This window comes from Peromyscus californicus, unplaced genomic scaffold, assembly GCF_007827085.1.
Source record: "Peromyscus californicus insignis strain IS unplaced genomic scaffold, ASM782708v3 Scaffold_6__1_contigs__length_162567912, whole genome shotgun sequence".
Taxonomy (NCBI): Eukaryota; Metazoa; Chordata; class Mammalia; order Rodentia; family Cricetidae; genus Peromyscus; species Peromyscus californicus.
Genome location: NW_026294584.1, coordinates 50,068,382 through 50,086,411, shown reverse-complemented (window position 1 = coordinate 50,086,411; position 18,030 = coordinate 50,068,382). Strand labels below are relative to the sequence as shown.

Sequence of the window (18,030 nt, the reverse complement as noted above, 5' to 3'; positions counted from 1 at the left end):
ACATAAAAAATTTCTCTTCACTATTCTCTGACTTGGCCATGATTGTTTTAGTGTGTGTGTATGTACATATACATACACACACACTATATATATGAATATATATACATACACACACTATATATATGAATATATATACATACACACACTATATATATGAATATATGAATATATATACATACACACATATGTATGTGAACAGTGAAACTAAAAAAGGTTAAGATTTACCTGTTGGACAGGTCCCGATCCCCCAGCCTGGGGGCCCCCTAAACAGTTCAAGCTAAACAAGTGTCTCGCTTACCCAGAGGGCCTGGTCCAGTACCATGGGGGCTCCTCAGCTATTGGTCCACAGTTCATGTGTTTCCACTAACTGGCTTTTTGGAGCCTAGTGCCTATGGTGAGACACTTTGAGCAGCCTTGGTGCAGGGGGGAGGGGCTTGGACCTGCCTCAACTGAATTTACCAAGTTCTACTGACTCCCCATGCCAGACCTTGCCTTGGAGGAGGTGGGAATGGGGGATGGGTTGTGGGGGAAGGCTGAGGGGGCGGGAGGAGGGAGGACAGGGGAGTCTGTGGTTGGTATGTAAAATGAATAGAGAATCTCTTAATTAAAAAAAAAGAAAAGAAAAGAAAAAAAAGATTTACCTGTTGGTAAGGTGAATTGTCATCTTTTTTTGCTCTCAAAATATTATTTATGTTTTTACACTTTTTCTTTTTCTTCAAAAATGTTCACATATTTTGATCATCTTCTTTCCCTTTCCCAACTCCTCCCAGACCTTTCCCACCTCTCTACCCAATTTCATGTTCTTTCTCCCCCCACTTCTCTCTCTCCCCCAAAACAAAAAAACAAAAACCTCAAAAAACAAAAACACAAAAATCAGAATAAACATCCAATAATTCAAAAATTAACAAAAAAAGTGCACAAGAAAATGGAGTGTATTTTTTTGCTCAGTTATCTCTGCCCTGGACTGTAGTTGATATATGTAGTGACAGTCCATTGGTCCATTGGAGAAAACTGATTTTTCCTTTCCCAGCACGTATCAGTTGCAAACATCTTTCTGGTTAGGAGTGGGACTTTGTGTCCACAGTCCCTTCTCGGTGCTAGGATTTTGTCCGGTATGAATTTGTATGGGTCTTGTGTGTGATGTCACAGGTCTGTGTATTCATATGTTTATCAATCATGTTATGTCTGGAAGACCAGCATCCTTAGAATCATCTACCACTTCTGGCTCATAATCTTTCTGTTGTCCCTTCTTCTACATAGATCCATGAGCCTTGGGGGGCAGGCTTTGATGATAGCATCCCATTTAGGACTGACTGACCCAAAGTTTCACTCTCTGCATATTGTCTAGTTGTAGGTCTCCATGTTAGTTCTTGTCTACGGCAGGAGGCAGCTCTTCTGATGAGGGGTAGTTTCTCTCCCATATTCCTCCAAGTTCTGTTCTTAGTCTTTGCATCCTAGTACCTCTCAAACATGGCCTCTCTCTTGTTTGTTGAAGCCTACATCCTTCAGACATAAGTAAGACAACTAGGAGACAAGTATAGCTTTACTAGTTCTACGGTGTGTCATTTGGTCTGGATGTGTGTGTATGTGTGCTGTCAGGATAAGGTGTTCCCAGGAAGATGTTAAACTCCCTGGTTCACATTCATTTGACTCTCTTTTTATACACATGACCTTGGGCCAGTAGCTTAAAACTCCAAACTAGGGATAATGAAAGTCCCGGCCCCATTGTTGTAAGGGATCCGTAAGATATGTAAAATGATTCAATGTGTGGTAAAATATATTTTGTGAGCTTTGCACAGGCAGCAGCTTATGTCAGTTCCATTCATTCATGAGTCTACACATCTAGGGCAGTGCTGGGCATAAAATAGATACTCAATAAATGCATTGTTGGGTGAATGAATATGTGAATGAATATCGAAAGTTCTATATAGAAAATATAGAATGAATAAGAATATAGGCCTAGCCACTTTAGCAGGCACAGCAGTCAGAGCGTGCACAGCTTTGCGGGAGTGCTGCTCAGCTTGGGGACACGGTAGAAAGGCTCAGAAGCCTGTATTTCCCTTTTTGTTTCCTCCTCTCCCTCCTCCCCCTATTCCTCCTCCTCCTTGTGCTGAGGACTGAATCTGTGGCCCTACCCATGCTTGGCGTGTATTTATTCTACCACTGAGCTATGCTTCAGTCTCCTGGGAGGCTTTTAAAGGGACCTACTGTGGCCAGAAGTTCAGCATCCCAGTCTTACTGTTTTGGAAGGCATCACCACAGAATAACAAAGTCCAGACTCCACAGGTGTATGGTTTTGAAGATTCAATTCCGAAGTGATTTTCTGATTGGCTGAACACACCTTAGGGGACTACGCTCAACCTTTGTTTCAATAATAATTACATCCTTGAAGATGTTGACGCACATTTAAAATTGTCAAAAACGACTTTGGATTTATATGCAATATGGAATAAGACTTTGACTCAAGTAATTACACAGCTTGTTCCCCTACATAAATCACGGGTGGGATATTTACATTTATGTGGGACTTGGGACTGGTTCTCACTCTGTGGATTATTAGCATTTCAGGCTGTTTGTTTAGGTTAACTGAGAAGCAGTATGAGCTGCCTTGGATAAAAGTGACTAAGGTCTCCATGACGTAAGGAAAAGCACACCAACACACACACACACACACACACACACACACACACACACACACACACACACACACTGTATAGCGTGTCTGTTTTATGTGTGTTTGAGATACTGGGTATTGAACTCACAGCCTCACATACTAGTCAAGTACTCTATCACTGAGTTGCATTGCCAGCCCCACCGGATGTCTCTTCAGGCACTTTGGGAATATAACCAAGAACAGAGTAACTTTTTAGGTATCTGACTCCTTTCTAGAATGTTGGGATGAATGCATTGGTATCTCCTGTCGGTCTTTAGGTATCCTGGCCAAGCCACGCTTTGTATTCTCTGGCACTTTCCCACTCAGTACATAGAAGTTCAATCTCATTCTCATGTATTAGACTCCTCAGAAAGTGGTGGGTTGGGTGCATGGCTTGAATCTGGGAGTCGTACAAATGAGTTGAAATGAGAGTAGATTGAAATTTAGAAATGGATCCCAACAGGGTAACATGCTGAATAATCAGTCCTGCATGTCTTTCCATTTTGTTTATGAAAAGTATTTATGCTACATGTTTCTTTGGGTGAGTACATTACAAAAAGTTAATACCCTGGCCAGAGGTGATGGCACATGCCTTTAATCCCAGCAATTGGGAGGCAGGGGCAAGAGAATCTCTGTGAGTTTGATACCATCCTGGTCTACATAGTATGTTCAGGCCAGTTAGCTTGCCAGAGGTACATGGTGAGACCTTGTCTAAAAACATTAATACCCTCATAATATGTCCTTTATAAATAGGACAATGGGATGATATTTCAGTAGTCATACCAAGAAGATGAGCTGATTCAGTGTCTCCAAGGTTAGGTTTTTTTCCCTTCTTGATTATTTAGATTTTGGTTCTCCCCTTCCTTCCCTGCCTTTCTCTCTCCCTCCCTTCCTCCTACCCTTCCCTTCTTTCTCTGTTTTCTTTTCTTATGAGATGACTTGGTCCAGACCTTGGATAACCTTGACTTGGTGATCCTCCTGATTCTGCCTCCCCACTGCTAGTATTACAAGCATGCACTCTCAGGCCTGGATTGCTCCCTAGACTTCTCAGGGGTGAGTTCTATCTCATTTGCTTGTTTTTTTTGTTTTTTGTTTTTTTTTTTTTTTTTTTTTTTTTTTGTGTGTGTGTGTTTGGAAAAGTCTCCCTATGTATGCAGTCCAAGTTGGCCTTGAACATACTGCCTTCCCGGCTCTGCTTGGCCTTCTGGGCTTGAAATCCTGGCACGTGCCACCATGGCCAGCTGCATTTATTTTTAAAGAGCTGCTTTGAAGGACTTCGGACCCTCTCAGCAAAGAGTGTCTCTGAGGTAAAGCCTGGGTCGTTATTTAAATCATCCTAATTGGATTTCTCAAGCCCTGATCTAATCAGCAAGCTGTTTTGCTTAGCTTTTTGGTCAAGTTCATTCATTAATTCAGAAAGCATTTATTGAATATTTGCAGAGTCTACCCCTGGGCTAGACGTAACAGGATTAGTGGATGAATGGAGCCCTGTCCTTTAGGAGTTTATAGTCTTTCTGAGTGAAGGAAAGAGAATAATAGAATGCTATTTAAGATGTAAGATGGCTTTTGTACTTGAAATGTGTTAGTGGTCTTTCATGTCAGGTAATTGACATTAACTGTGACTTTATGCTCTGGGAACCACGTTATGAAGTATTTTCTTTTCATATTTATTTCACAGTTAATATCACAGTTCTTTTCAGACATGCTCTTGTGAGAATATTCACTCCCCACAAAGTGATGTTGTGAAGTTAATAGAATTGTTGGCATTTCACGCTTTGCAGTCTGTGCATTTGGGAGGATTCTGAGCAGGAAAAAAGAACGAAATGTTGAACTCCCATTTATTGTTTTATTGGAGCAAATTGTCGCATAAAACAACTGACCTCACCCCTTCTGTCCACACACAAGGTTCTGCTAGAATTTCATGTCATCTTCCACTACCATGATGGATGTATAGAAAACTAACACTGATTTTAGTTGAGGTCTCAGATATAATGAGAATCCTGTACTCTTTGAAGGAAAATGTCTGTACATGTATGAACTGCTAGGAAAAAAAATGGTTTTCTGCCATTTAGAAGAGTAGAAAGCTGAAATCAGAAGCACCTTCCCAGGTCCCAGTATTTCCTAATTATGATTTTTCTATTCTGTGTTTCATAAATCTACTTTTCTAAGATGCGCTTTTGGTCACAGACTAGTAGGTGCTCTCGATACCTCTTACTCATTTTCATATACCACTTTCTTCTGTTAATGTTACAAATTCAACTTTACATTTGGTCCATAATGAGGAATAAATGAGAAGTAATAAAAAGACTTCATTGCTTCTGTGCACAGGCTAGAAAAGGATATGCTTTGACCGGAGTCCCAGTGAAATACCATGTTGATCTTTCAAGGCGCAGTGATGTTCTGTGTTGTATGGCTGCCTTGCCTCCTGAGTTGGTAGTTTGGGTAGTTTGCTACTGGGTCAGGGGCTGGTTCTTAGTCCTGGAGGGTGATGAAAGTTTGGCTGTCACAGTCTGTAGGTGCTCAGGAGCTGAACTCATTTGCTCAGGTTTCTGCCAGGACCTGACAGTGGAATTTTATTTCTTTCCCCTTCCTCCTTCTTCTCCTTAACTCCTTGATCTCCTTTTCTCCTTCCGCCCCTTTTCCCTCTCTCTTCTATTTCCTGATCATAACTCTCTAAGATAGTTTGTGAAACTCTGAAAGATGTGTTTTTCTCTCATTTATCCAAAATTTAAGAGTTCTTCAGCCATCCCAAGACTTCGTGCTTGTGTATTAGGGGTGTGTGTGTGTGTGTGTGTGTGTGTGTGTGTGTCTGAGGATCAAGCCTAGACTCAAGGTTGTTTTTCCTTTTCTTCCCTCTCTCCTTCCCTCCCTTCCTCCTTTGCTCCCTTCCTTCTCTCTCTCCCTCCTCCTTGCCCCCCCCCCCCCCAAATATTTCAACCAGGGCCTTTCACATGGAGTTATATCTTAAGTCTTGCTAAGTTGCCCAGGGTACCCTCAAACTTGCTGTGTAGCCCAGGTGGGCTTTGAAATTATAACCCTCCTGTCCCAGCCTCTAGTTGTGGTAGTTTTTAAACATTTAACTTTAGGTTGTGGAGATTCTTGAAGACCCGAAGGCAGTATCTGTAGTTTCTGAAGCCACAAAAATACCTTTTTATTAACGGTGGAAACTGGTTTAGCATTGGTGGGGAGGCCTTTGAACCTAGAGAAAAAACCCTAAGAATCATGCCAGAGAAGGTCCCTCAGTGTGGGAGGAAAACTTTTGTGAGCGAAGGATTGCCCTAGAAGATTCTGTATCCCTCCGTCATCCGTCCTCACCCCTTTGTTTCTTCTGTTATCTTAGTAGACTGTCTTAGCACCTTCGAATGTCTACTTACCTTTTACTTTCCAAGTCAGGGTCTTGCTATGCATCCCAGGATAGCCTTGAACTTCCTCTCTTCAGAACCTCTTGCTCCTGTGTCCTTAGCTATGCTGGATTCCAGGCCCATGTCACCATACCTAGCCACCGTTTCTTTCATAGGAATATGGCTGGAGGCTGTGGAACACACTTTGGTGTGAGGAGCCAGAACCGATGTTGTTAATTACCTGTCTTCCTTTAAGGCTTCCAGCCTTATGAGTCTGGGGGATTATATACCTCAAACCTGTTGCCTGTGTACTGCTGGAGCATTGGAAAATTGCCAGCAAGCTTGTTGTGATAATTTCCAGCTACTGAAGACCTGTTTCTGGAACTTCCTGGTTAGGACTCCAAGAGACCCTAAAAGAAACTCAGAGAGCCAGACACCTGCTGGGCTCTCTGACATACACAGAGACCAGTGGTGGCACATGTCCACCCTTGGGTGTGGAGAACTACTGTTCTTGCCTAACCTCACCAATTCCACGCCTGGGTGGAGTCTGGATAGGTCAGTGAACATGCAGAGAGGCCACCTGCCCTTTAGGGTGTAGCACATCTCCCCACTTCTGCTCCTAGTCCTTCATCTTTCTGGTGTAAGCACCTCTTCCCTCAGAGACGCTCATGGAGCGGGGGTGGGGAGCTACACTCCCAGTAGCTCTTACCCTCCTTGCTTCCCTCTGCTTCTCTTGCTGTGGGTCCTCTGGCTTGTGTTGAGGGGTGCTGAAGGAATGTGGGCTGTTCCTTGGCAGATGCAAATCAGTCTTTTCACGTTGGGAGCTTTCAGCTCAGTGGACAGTGGTCCTCTGCATGGGGAAGGAGGATGCTCTTAGAAGGGAGGAAGAGCAGACTTCCATATTGGTAACCAGCATGAACAGTGCTGCTCTGGGAAGTTGGGTTGCAGGAGAGAAAATTCAAGTTTGCTTACATGTTGTCTCTGGAAACTTGAATTACTTTCCAAGTATCGCAAGTATCCGCACCATGTCCATTTCTGTAAGTGGAGAGGCTCCACTCTTGCCCTCTACCCTGAAAAGAAGCTGAGCTTTCAGATTCTGTCCCTATATCCCTATTACAAAGCGGCTGCATCAAGTGTCCTGATTTGGGGAGATTTATCCCTCGCTATCCTAGCAGAGGTGTATCTCAGCACAGTTGTAAGGGATATCAGATGTTGGAGATTCACTCTTGTCACTCGGGTATAGTTTCTACCCCACAAGGAGCTATGAACTCTGTACAAGACTCTCATGTTTGTGTGTTCATATATATATATATATATATATATATATATATATATATGTATGCATTTATTTATATATTTATTTTCTTGCTGCAGGAAAGCCATCTCCCGGACAGGCCTCCAGCACCTGGCTCCTGCACATCCTCTTGGCCTTCCTGTGGCGAACGGTCCAGCGAAGGAGCCCAGAGCGACTCTGGACTGGAGCGTAGGTGTCTGCCATTTGTTTGTTTGCTTGATTTTTGTTTTTTATCTCAAGTTCATTTCCGTTGCATGCTGTGTTTTTCTCAACTCACCCTCAGGATTCTATAAGTCCGAACATATCTTCAGTGGTCATGTTCGTGAGCTCACTAACTGGGGGCTGAAAGTCATGAAGCCACATGCAGGGCTGCTCTTCAGTTCCTCCCTGCTGTCTCATCCACGTCCTTGTCTGCTTAGGGGAGAAAGTCATGGGAGAAAGGAGGGGAGTGTTTATTGTTTTTAACCAACTAAAACATAAAATCATATGTATTTATGGTGTGCCATGTGGTGTTTTGACACATGGGCACAATGTGTAATGTTTAAATCAGCGCAAAGTATATCTACTCAGGCATTTATCAGTTATTTGTACTGCAAACATTCTAAATCCCCTTTTCTAGCCTTCTTCAAGAAAAGCACACTACACTACCACTGTTTATGGTCACTGTACTGTGAAATGGTATCTGTGACTTACTATCCGTTGAAGAACCTTTCCCTTGATTATCTCACCATTACCTCTCCCAGTCTCTGGTAAGCACCATCTTGCTCTTAGTATACAATACACTTTGTGATAATTTATATGTAAGTGAGATGGCTCAGTGCTCGGCGGCATGGTGCTCGACTTCCTGTGCCTCACTTATTTCACTAAACCCCAAAGCCTCCAATTCCATTCATGTTGCCAATGACAGGTTCTCCTTTTTCTGTACAGATAAATAATCTTTCACTCGGCATAGGCACCACATTTTTTCTTTTTCTGACAGATAATATGACATTTTATTGAATTTAAAAATAACACCCTTAGCAAAGGTCACGGGCTATAAAAAGTAAGCTCCGATTTTCACGTTGCCCTAAATGGGTTTTTAATTTGAACTAAGACTTAAAGGCATGCCTGTTTTCGATGCCTGTGTATGTAAGGGCAAATCTTATTTCCACACTCTTTCAACTTGGCAGAGTTGAAATCCTTTAGAGGGACTTACTGTCAGGGGATATGGTAGATGCTTCTCCCATAAGCCAATGGCACAGTCTCACAAATAGAAAAAGTACTGCCCAGTAGCAAGTGTGACTTGGCCTCAGCTTCCCCTGGGGGAAGAATGAGAAACATTCATTTCATTTTTGCTGCTTTTAAAGCTAAAATTTTTGGAACAATAGTTAAATAGTATCAGTACAAACATAATGTTAGAATATTTTCTCTTGCCCCAAGTCATCTGAATGTTTGCTGGACCAGGGAAAGAAGCTATTGCAAAATCTTCCTGCCTCAGTTTCTGCTTCTAAATAACATTGTAACATATGTAGTCACACAAGACTTTTAAGAATATAAGATGAAAGGGCCTCAAACTCTCTTTAGAGCACTGGGTATTGAACCCAGGGTCTCCCGTGAGTTAGGCAAGCACTCATTGAACTATATCCCAAACCCTTACTTTTACTCATTTTGAGAGAAAGATATCTCCCAGTAGCCCAGGCTAGCTTAGAACACACTCTGTAACCCAAGCAGACCTTGAACTCCTGAGCCTCCTAATCTAACTTCCTAAAGAGCTGGATTCTAGATGTGTGCCACTCAGCCCAGCTTCACGATTCTTTATTAATCAGCCTTTCCAAAAAATGTAACAAACCTTAACAAAAACAATAATCTGTGTTTTACTTCTGATGTGAATTCCTTCTTTAAGTTTTTGATGTTTTATATGAAAAGAACATTCATATCCTTCCATTGACCTTGTGTCTGTTCTCAGTTAGGTTGTTTGGCATTTTCTTTGCATCCAGTAACTCTTTTCACCATATACCAGTAAATACAAGCATGCAGACATGTCACATTTTTTGTAGGAGGAGGGGTGCTTGGGCACATGAGTGTGAAGGCCAGAGGTCTACTTTGGGTGTCATTTCTCAGGTACTATCTCCTTTGACTATTTTTTTTTGAAACTATATTTCTCAGTGACCCAGGACTTGCCAAATAGGCTAGGCTTGTTGGCCACCTTGGGAGCCCCAGTAATCCACCTGTCCCTCCCTCCCAAGCTCTGGGATTCCTTTGTTGATGGACACTCAGGGTTGCTTCAGTTCCCTGACTGTTGTGAATAGTGTTTCAGTGAACATGGCAGATGTGTCTCCTACTTATGCAAATCAAAGGATTTTCATTTCCTTTGGATACAGACCTGGGGGTGAGAATGCTAGGTCAGACAGTGGTTCCATTCTTGACATTTTTGAGGAGCAGCCATTGTGTTCGTGTGGCTATGCCCGCTATGGTTCCCACCACTAACACGAACGGGTCTCTTTCTCAATATCCTCCACAGTACATGTTAACTCCTATGTGATGAGAGCCACTCTTAGGAAAGGAGGGGCTGTTTCTTGAGTTGTAGTTCCCTGATGATTAGTGAGGTTTACTCTTTTAAAATATATCTGACCTCCTCCCTCCTTCAATAAATGGCGTTCGGCATAAAAAAAAAAAGCCAAGTTACAACGCAGTAACCAGACTTCATGGGAGAATCCATGACAGCCAGCCAGACCTCCTCCAAGAATATAGAAAGCATTCAACATTATGTAAAACCCTGTAACAATGCAGGATTTTTTTTTATTTTGTTCTTTCTCTGTTGTAGAATATTATTTTAAGGTGTGTTACTTTTGTTTATGTTGCATTTGTTTAACTCTGTGAAGCTGTGATACTGTGTCTGTCTAAAACACCTGGTAGTCTAATAAAGAACTGAATGGCCAATAAAAAAATATATCTGCTAGTCACTTACGTGTCTTCTTTTGAGACAAGTTGATTTAGACCTACCACCCATTTTTATGGGGGTGTTTGTTGGTTATAGAGTTTCTCAAGTTTTGGTGTATATATGAATATTCTGGGTATTTTCCCATAGCAGGAATGCAGTCTGAAATACTTTCTCCTACTCTGTGGTTTGTCCTTTAAATCTGTTGCCTGCTGTCTTTGCTGTGTAGAAGTGTTTCAGTTTTTTGTTTGCCCATTTTTCCTTTGTTTCTTGTTTTGGGCCCTTTTTAGAAAATCCATCCCATCGAAGTATTCTGAATCATGTCTCCTGCATTTTCTTCTAACTCTTAGAGTGTCGGGTCTTATATTTAAATACTGGTCTGTTTAAATTGGTGAGAAATAGCTGTCTAGCATCATTCTCTGCTTGTGGACACCCATCCTTAGCTAACACCATTCTCTGCTTGTGGACACCCATCTTTAGCTAACACCATTCTCTGCTTGTGGACACCCATCTTTAGCTAACACCATTCTCTGCTTGTGGACACCCATCTTTAGCTAACACCATTCTCTGCTTGTGACCATCCATTTTTTATCAGTGTCATTACTGAAAAGACTGTCATTTTTCCAGCACATGTTCCCATACCCTTGCTTAAACCCAGCTGCCTATAGATGTGTTTTTAAAGTCACAGTTGAATCTCCTAGGCGTTAAGGCATTATTTTCTGCCCCAGAATGTTTTGTGTTCTGGGTGGATTCCTAAGGATCAAGGGGGTGATAAAGATGTGGTTTATAAAGCTAAAACCCATGGATAGAAAAAAATCAACAGTGAGGACATAGTACAGTGATGTCTGGGCCAGAAGAGTTCACAGGGGTGGGGGTGGGTGGGGAGCATCACTGGGGTATAAGAAAGGACCCTCTAGTCATGGCTGATGTTGGGAATAGTTATCAACAAATGCTTTTAGTAAGTTTCCTGCCTAAACCAGCATTAGGCTATCAGGCATTATTTTCTGATTCCCCTGGAGAGGTATACCTTATAGTATTCATCCATATAGCATTTCTGACTAGTGGTGGGAGCCTCTGATACACAATAGGGGCTGAACAAATAGGAGCTCAGGCTGTGTGTGTGTGTGTGTGTGTGTGTGTGTGTGTGTGTGTGTGTGTGTGTGTGAATGGTCTTTGGTTCCTCTTTCTTCCCTCCCTGGTGATTGTGGGCACCCTGTGATGGCCATCTGCTGAAAGTCCAGTAGGAAGCTAAGGCAGGTGGACACTCCCTTCTGGGAGACTCAGATGTGGCTCTGGAACAGATAATCTCTCTTGTCTGTTATTGGTGTCAGCAGACAGAAGTGGCCAGCAGTGACCAATCATGCAGTACCAGTACCCAGTACCAATCGCACCATTACCCAATCACACAGAATGTTCAGGAAGGAGGAGAGGACTAGGTGTAGTTAGTGTCCTCTGACTTTTTCTGTGAGAGTTTAAATAACTCACACTGGTTTTAAAATGTTGGCCTCTTTCTGCCAAATACACTGTGTGTTAACTGACCCTTCTGCTCAAGAGACCAAATGAAGAATTGGGGAAGTTCCTTGTTTTGCATAAAGCACAGGAAGGGTCTTCAGGCTCGAGCATCACTCTGCAACAACCCTGACTTTTGGTTCCCTGCAGAAAAGCAGTTTGATGACACATGCTGCCACTGGCCACTGGACTGCATGTGCTAATAATAAGACTTACTGACTTGGTAGTATTGTTTATTGAAGACTGATGAGGCTTAGAGCTTCTTAACAGTCCCCCAAATAAGCATGAGAATAGCAAGAATTAAAAAAAAAAGATGAGATGAGGCATGGGTAGTAGAAAGTCAGGGTATAGATCAATGGTAGGACACTTGACAGGCATTTAGAAGCCCCTGGCTTGGGTTTCCAGCACCACAAACAAACAAGCAACAAACGAAGGAACAAGCGCAGGCACTCGGTGGTCACTGGTTGGCTAGGGTCCTTGGTTCCATAGAGTGCTGTGTGGCACCCCTGAGGGTCTTGGCTCTGGGAGCACAATGGGGAGCAGGGTTGGTGGGAGCCCCTTGTTCTTCACAGTCCCCTTGACTCTCCTGGAGAAATTCTTTGCTTCCTACCTCTTGAGCTCAGGAGACTAGGCATCATTTCAGAGGCTGCGACTCCTCCCACACCCTCACTCTGTACTGTGTGGTCACATCAGCTCACCAATGAGAAAACAGGCGCAGAAGCTGTTCAGGGTGCACCTGGCATGGCAGGCCAGGTCAGGGTCAACCTGGAATCGGGATCTCTGGGTCTGTGCTCCTACTTTTTGTAGAAAGGACCCCACTCTGAACCTGGTATATGTGTCAGAGTCCTCTAGAGAACACAGTTCTTCCCTTCAGAATAATGGCCACAGGCTTCCGGAAGGGTAGTGAGGGTCCTGGGGCTGACTGAGTGAGCTCAGGGAGTATTGCATAGCATGGCTGGGCCTGGACAGTTGTGGGAGACAGTGTTCAGGCTTTGTGTAGCAGAACTTAATTTCCTTCAGGGATTCCATTTTCCCCTTCTCTTTCCCCTCCTTAGTGACACAAATTCCAGCCCTTCTCCCACACCACTGGAACTCACTCCCCACACCACTGGAACTCACTCCCCCCACCACTGGAACTCACTCCCCACACCACTGGAACTCACTCCCCACACCACTGGAACTCACTCCCCACACCACTGGAACTCACTCCCCCACACCACTGGAACTCACTCCCCCACACCACTGGAACTCATTCCCCCCCACACCACTGGAACTCATTCCCCCACACCACTGGAACTCACTCCCCACACCACTGGAACTCACTCCCCCCACACCACTGGAACTCACTCCCCACACCACTGGAACTCACTCCCCCACACCACTGGAACTCACTCCCCACACCACTGGAACTCACTCCCCACACCACTGGAACTCATTCCCCACACCACTGGAACTCACTCCCCACACCACTGGAACTCATTCCCCCACACCACTGGAACTCACTCCCCCACACCACTGGAACTCACTCCCCACACCACTGGAACTCATTCCCCCACACCACTGGAACTCATTCCCCCACACCACTGGAACTCACTCCCCCACACCACTGGAACTCATTCCCCCCCACACCACTGGAACTCATTCCCCACACCACTGGAACTCACTCCCCCCACACCACTGGAACTCATTCCCCACACCACTGGAACTCATTCCCCACACCACTGGAACTCACTCCCCACACCACTGGAACTCACTCCCCCCACACCACTGGAACTCACTCCCCCACACCACTGGAACTCACTCCCCCACACCACTGGAACTCATTCCCCCACACCACTGGAACTCATTCCTCACACCACTGGAACTCACTCCCCCACACCACTGGAACTCATTCCTCACACCACTGGAACTCATTCCCCCCACACCACTGGAACTCACTCCCCACACCACTGGAACTCACTCCCCACACCACTGGAACTCACTCCCCCACACCACTGGAACTCATTCCTCACACCACTGGAACTCATTCCCCCCACACCACTGGAACTCACTCCCCCCACACCACTGGAACTCATTCCCCCCACACCACTGGAACTCACTTCCCACACCACTGGAACTCATTCCCCACACCACTGGAACTCATTCCCCCACACCACTGGAACTCACTCCCCACACCACTGGAACTCACTCCCCCCACACCACTGGAACTCACTCCCCACACCACTGGAACTCACTCCTCCACACCACTGGAACTCATTCCCCACACACCACTGGAACTCACTCCCCCACACCACTGGAACTCATTCCTCACACCACTGGAACTCACTCCCCCACACCACTGGAACTCACTCCCCACACCACTGGAACTCACTCCCCCACACCACTGGAACTCAGTCCCCCACACCACTGGAACTCACACCCCACACCACTGGAACTCACTCCCCACACCACTGGAACTCACTCCCCACATCACTGGAACTCACTCCCCCACACCACTGGAACTCACTCCTCAAAACCCTTCTCTCCTGTGGTTTACTGTGACTGGTGACAGTCCACTTCTTTGATAACTTTGCCAGTATTTGCTCTTGCTCCCTGTACAAGGCTCCTCCCATGCGTGTCACCCCTTAGTGATGGCACGTGGAAGTGTTCAAGACAGCCTTCAGCTAGGTGCCCCAGTATCCTAGCAGTGGCCACTGGGCTCAACCCAGCATGAAGGTGGCTGTTTTCTGTAGTCTCTCTCTCTCTCTCTCTCTCTCTCTCTCTCTCTCTCTCTCTCTCTCTCTCTCTCTCTCTCTCTCTCTCTCTCCCTTCCCTTTCTCTTCCCCCTCCCCCTCTCTCTCCCTCTCTCTGGCCCTCCCTCCCTTCCTTCTCCTAGGCTCTGATCATCTCTTCCTCATGCCATTTCCATCATCCCATTTCCTGTGTGCATTCCTCTGCTCATAGTGACCCATCTTGCAAACAGAACCAAGTTAGTGCTTCTTGCTTGACTTACTGGAGGACTTGTTAGGTCTCCAGCTACCCAAAGAGCCAGGCAATGTCTTCTGCCTGTTTTCTCTTCAAAGTGGAGAGCCCATGACAGCCTGAGGGCTGCCCCATTACTGATGCCAGGGCATGAATTGATTGTAACCCCTCTGCTCCATTAATGAGAACTGAACTTATCCTTGGAAACTGATGGGCACTCAGATAATCTTTAGTTCCTGAAAGGCTTGCTAAACATGACTCCAATGCCAACTCGTAGAAGAAACTAACACAACCTGTTTTAATGCCCCCTTTCAGGTTCCTCCTACTATCATGCACCTGGAGAGGCTTGCTTGTCCTCCCTCTCCTAATAGTGGCTCTCTTCACCCTCCTAGTGACAACCTGTAGAGGCTGTTCCCTCTGATACCATTAAGACACATGTCAGCCAAGCCAGTTTGGGAGGAAATAAGCTAAATTACTAGAATGGGGAGGAAGTGATGTTCAAAATAGAAACCAAAAATATTCGTCTCCTGGGCTGGAATCCAAGCTCTCAGTTTAGAGTGAGTTAGCCCATTTAGAAGTGTGTCAGCGCCACAGATAATATGTGTCTTCTTAAATGTCACATGCTTTCTCTGCAGAGGTGACTCAATTTACAATTAGAGCTTGCCTCTGTTTTTAAGATCGTAGCCAGTAATACTGGAGCAGGTCTCTCTTCTGTCCATACTGTTTTGTAATTATGCTTTGCCCCTTAAGCTGCCTGGAGCAAGCCACAGGCCAGTGTGGGAGATGAGGAACAGGGCTGGGGCTCCAGAAACTCTTCCTTAAAGCTCATGTCAATCTTAACCCCAACATCTTCAGTTCTGAGTTTCTTTTGTTTCTTTGCTGGACCACATCCTTCCACCTTGTGTTCCCTGGAAAACAGAGCTTCAGCTCAAACAAAAGCAACCCCCTCCCCGCATCCACACCAGCTTTCCCTTTCTTTAGTTGATGACTAAGAGAGGAAGTGCTTTCTCCCCAGCAGGTAGAGACAGCACAGTTGGTCCATTGCCTCACAGTTCAGTTCAGGGACAAGACTAGGGAACCAGAGTCTTCACATGGAGTTGCTTTAAACTAGGTTATGAAATTAGGTCGCTTTATCTTTAGAAACCTTGAATGAAAAGCCAGGAAGCAGCTGGGGGCACGTGTGTGCCTGTGTGTATGCCAACATGGGTGTGTGTGCACATACATATGTGAGTGTTTTCTGCATATGTTCTCCTGCCAGCCCTGTTTTGAGTGTGAGCCTGGGAAGCCTGTGCTGTGTGTCAGGTTTGGCATCATCACCACAGCCCATCCTGCCTCCCATGTCTCTTCACTCAAACTTCAAAAAACTTAGGATGTGAGAAAATGAGAAAAACACCTCATAGAGATCAGTGCCATGATACCTCTGGTCTTGGATAGCCATGATGTCATTGCGGGACTGATATATTATGATTGGCTCTCACTCTTTATTTTCTGAGTTCAGGGTAATTGAAGATATAGTCCTATATTAACTACTTTTATCATTACTGCAACAACATTCCTCACAAAAGCAAACCGAGGAAGGATTGATTCTGATGTGTGGTTTAAGAAGCAATCCAGCCGGGTGGTGGTGGCGCACGCCTTTAATCCCAGCACTCGGGAGGCAGAGCCAGGCGGATCTCTGTGAGTTCGAGGCCAGCCTGGGCTACCAAGTGAGTTCCAGGAAAGGCGCAAAACTACACAGAGAAACCCTGTCTCGAAAACCACCCCCCCAAAAAAAAATAGAAGCAATCCAGTCCATCATGTCAGGGAAGACTGGTAGCCGGCCAGTGAGGCAGCTGGTCACACTGTGCCTACACTAGGAAACAGAGAGGGAACTCTATGCTCAGCTCACTTTTCCTTTTTATTCAGTCTGGGACTCCAGTCCATGGAATGATGCACTGACACTTTGGATTGGTCTTCCCACCACGATTAACCAGTTTAGAAACTCCCTCACACACAAGCCCAAGGGTAGTCTTCTAGGTGATCATAGACTGTGTCAATTTGGCAATCTTTATCAACAACCAAAATCGGTTGGTGTCCCGGAGGGCTCACAGACTCCTTAGCTCCATGGGTCTGCAGTAAGTAAGTGTCTTGGTCCAAATATTCTGATGCTAGGGAAGTGATTGTTTAACGCTCTTTAGTGGAAACAGATGTGAGCCCTAGATTTGATATAAGTTATTTAGGGATTCACATTAAAACAACATGAATAAATAGGGAAACCCAGTTTTAGTACCATGTTTTGTTTCACCTGATTGTCCCCAAATGCTCTCATTCAATATTGAAGTAACAGATGGTGACTCTGTGAGGACATTAGCACTCTTTTTTCATAAGCAGTCTTTAAACTGTGCCTTAGTGTCGTTGGCACAGCTCAATCAATGCTGACCACACTCCAAGTGTTCAGCAGCCATCTTCCACACAGCTCCTGTGGAGACCATCCAAGGCAATTTGTCACTTATTACTAACTTGTAGGTTTTCAGGCAATGCACATTTAATTTTTTTAAAAATTTTGCGTGGATATTTGTAAGAGAGGTATCACTTATAACTCCAGTTATTTAAAAACCGTTTTCTAATCGCATGTCTTTGTTTCTCTGGGTTATTTGCTTCCGGTGCATATACACTACTTCTTTGGCTCCCTTTTTGAGTCAGGGTCTCTGTATCATAGACTGACCTGAAACTTATAAGGTAGCCCAGACCTGCCTTGAACTTTTAGCAGTTCTCCTGTCTCAGATTCCTGGGTGTTGGAATTGCATATGTGTATCTGTATGCCTGGCTCCTGCTGGCACACTTGTTAAACATGTTATTCAATCTGTATCACTCCCTTATCTTTATCTTTTTTTAAAATCTATAACCATTACTGGGGTTTTTACTTAATTTTGGAAATTAGTAATATCTACTTGTGTATGTGTGTATATGTATGTATACATACATATATATGTATACATACATATATTGAGGGTCATAAGTAACTACATCTATACGCATGCAAGGATCACAGATGAGTGTGGGTATGAGTGAGTACATATGTGTGTGTCTGTGTCCATCCAAGGGGATTTGTCTCCACATTCCAAAGACTAGAAAAAAAATGCCATCGCTTAAAAATAAGGTGGTTATTTTTCTGTTTTCTAGAAATGGACAGTTTTTGAGATGCATATTATTTGAGAAGTCATTTCAAAGTAGATTTGTAGAGAAGAAGCAAGAAAGATGTTCCCAGGTGGGAAGGATAATCAGTAAAGCATGGCACCAGAAGTAAGATATGATTAAAGAGCAGAAGTAAGGGATGAAAATAAGATAAGGATAGATTGGTTGGCAGGCCTGATGG

General features: G+C 44.5%; 1 protein-coding gene across 18 annotated transcripts in view; it reads left to right on the top strand.

Moving 5' to 3' along the window:
* The window catches only part of Dgki (diacylglycerol kinase iota), a 450,953-nt gene that overhangs the window by 142,318 nt on the left and 290,605 nt on the right, over nt 1-18,030 (top strand). For all 18 annotated transcript variants that reach the window (XM_052721132.1, XM_052721146.1, XM_052721144.1 and 15 more), the window contains exon 2: nt 7,369-7,477. In XM_052721132.1, coding sequence (XP_052577092.1) covers nt 7,369-7,477 — 109 coding nt within the window. The remainder of the gene's footprint in view (nt 1-7,368; nt 7,478-18,030) is intronic.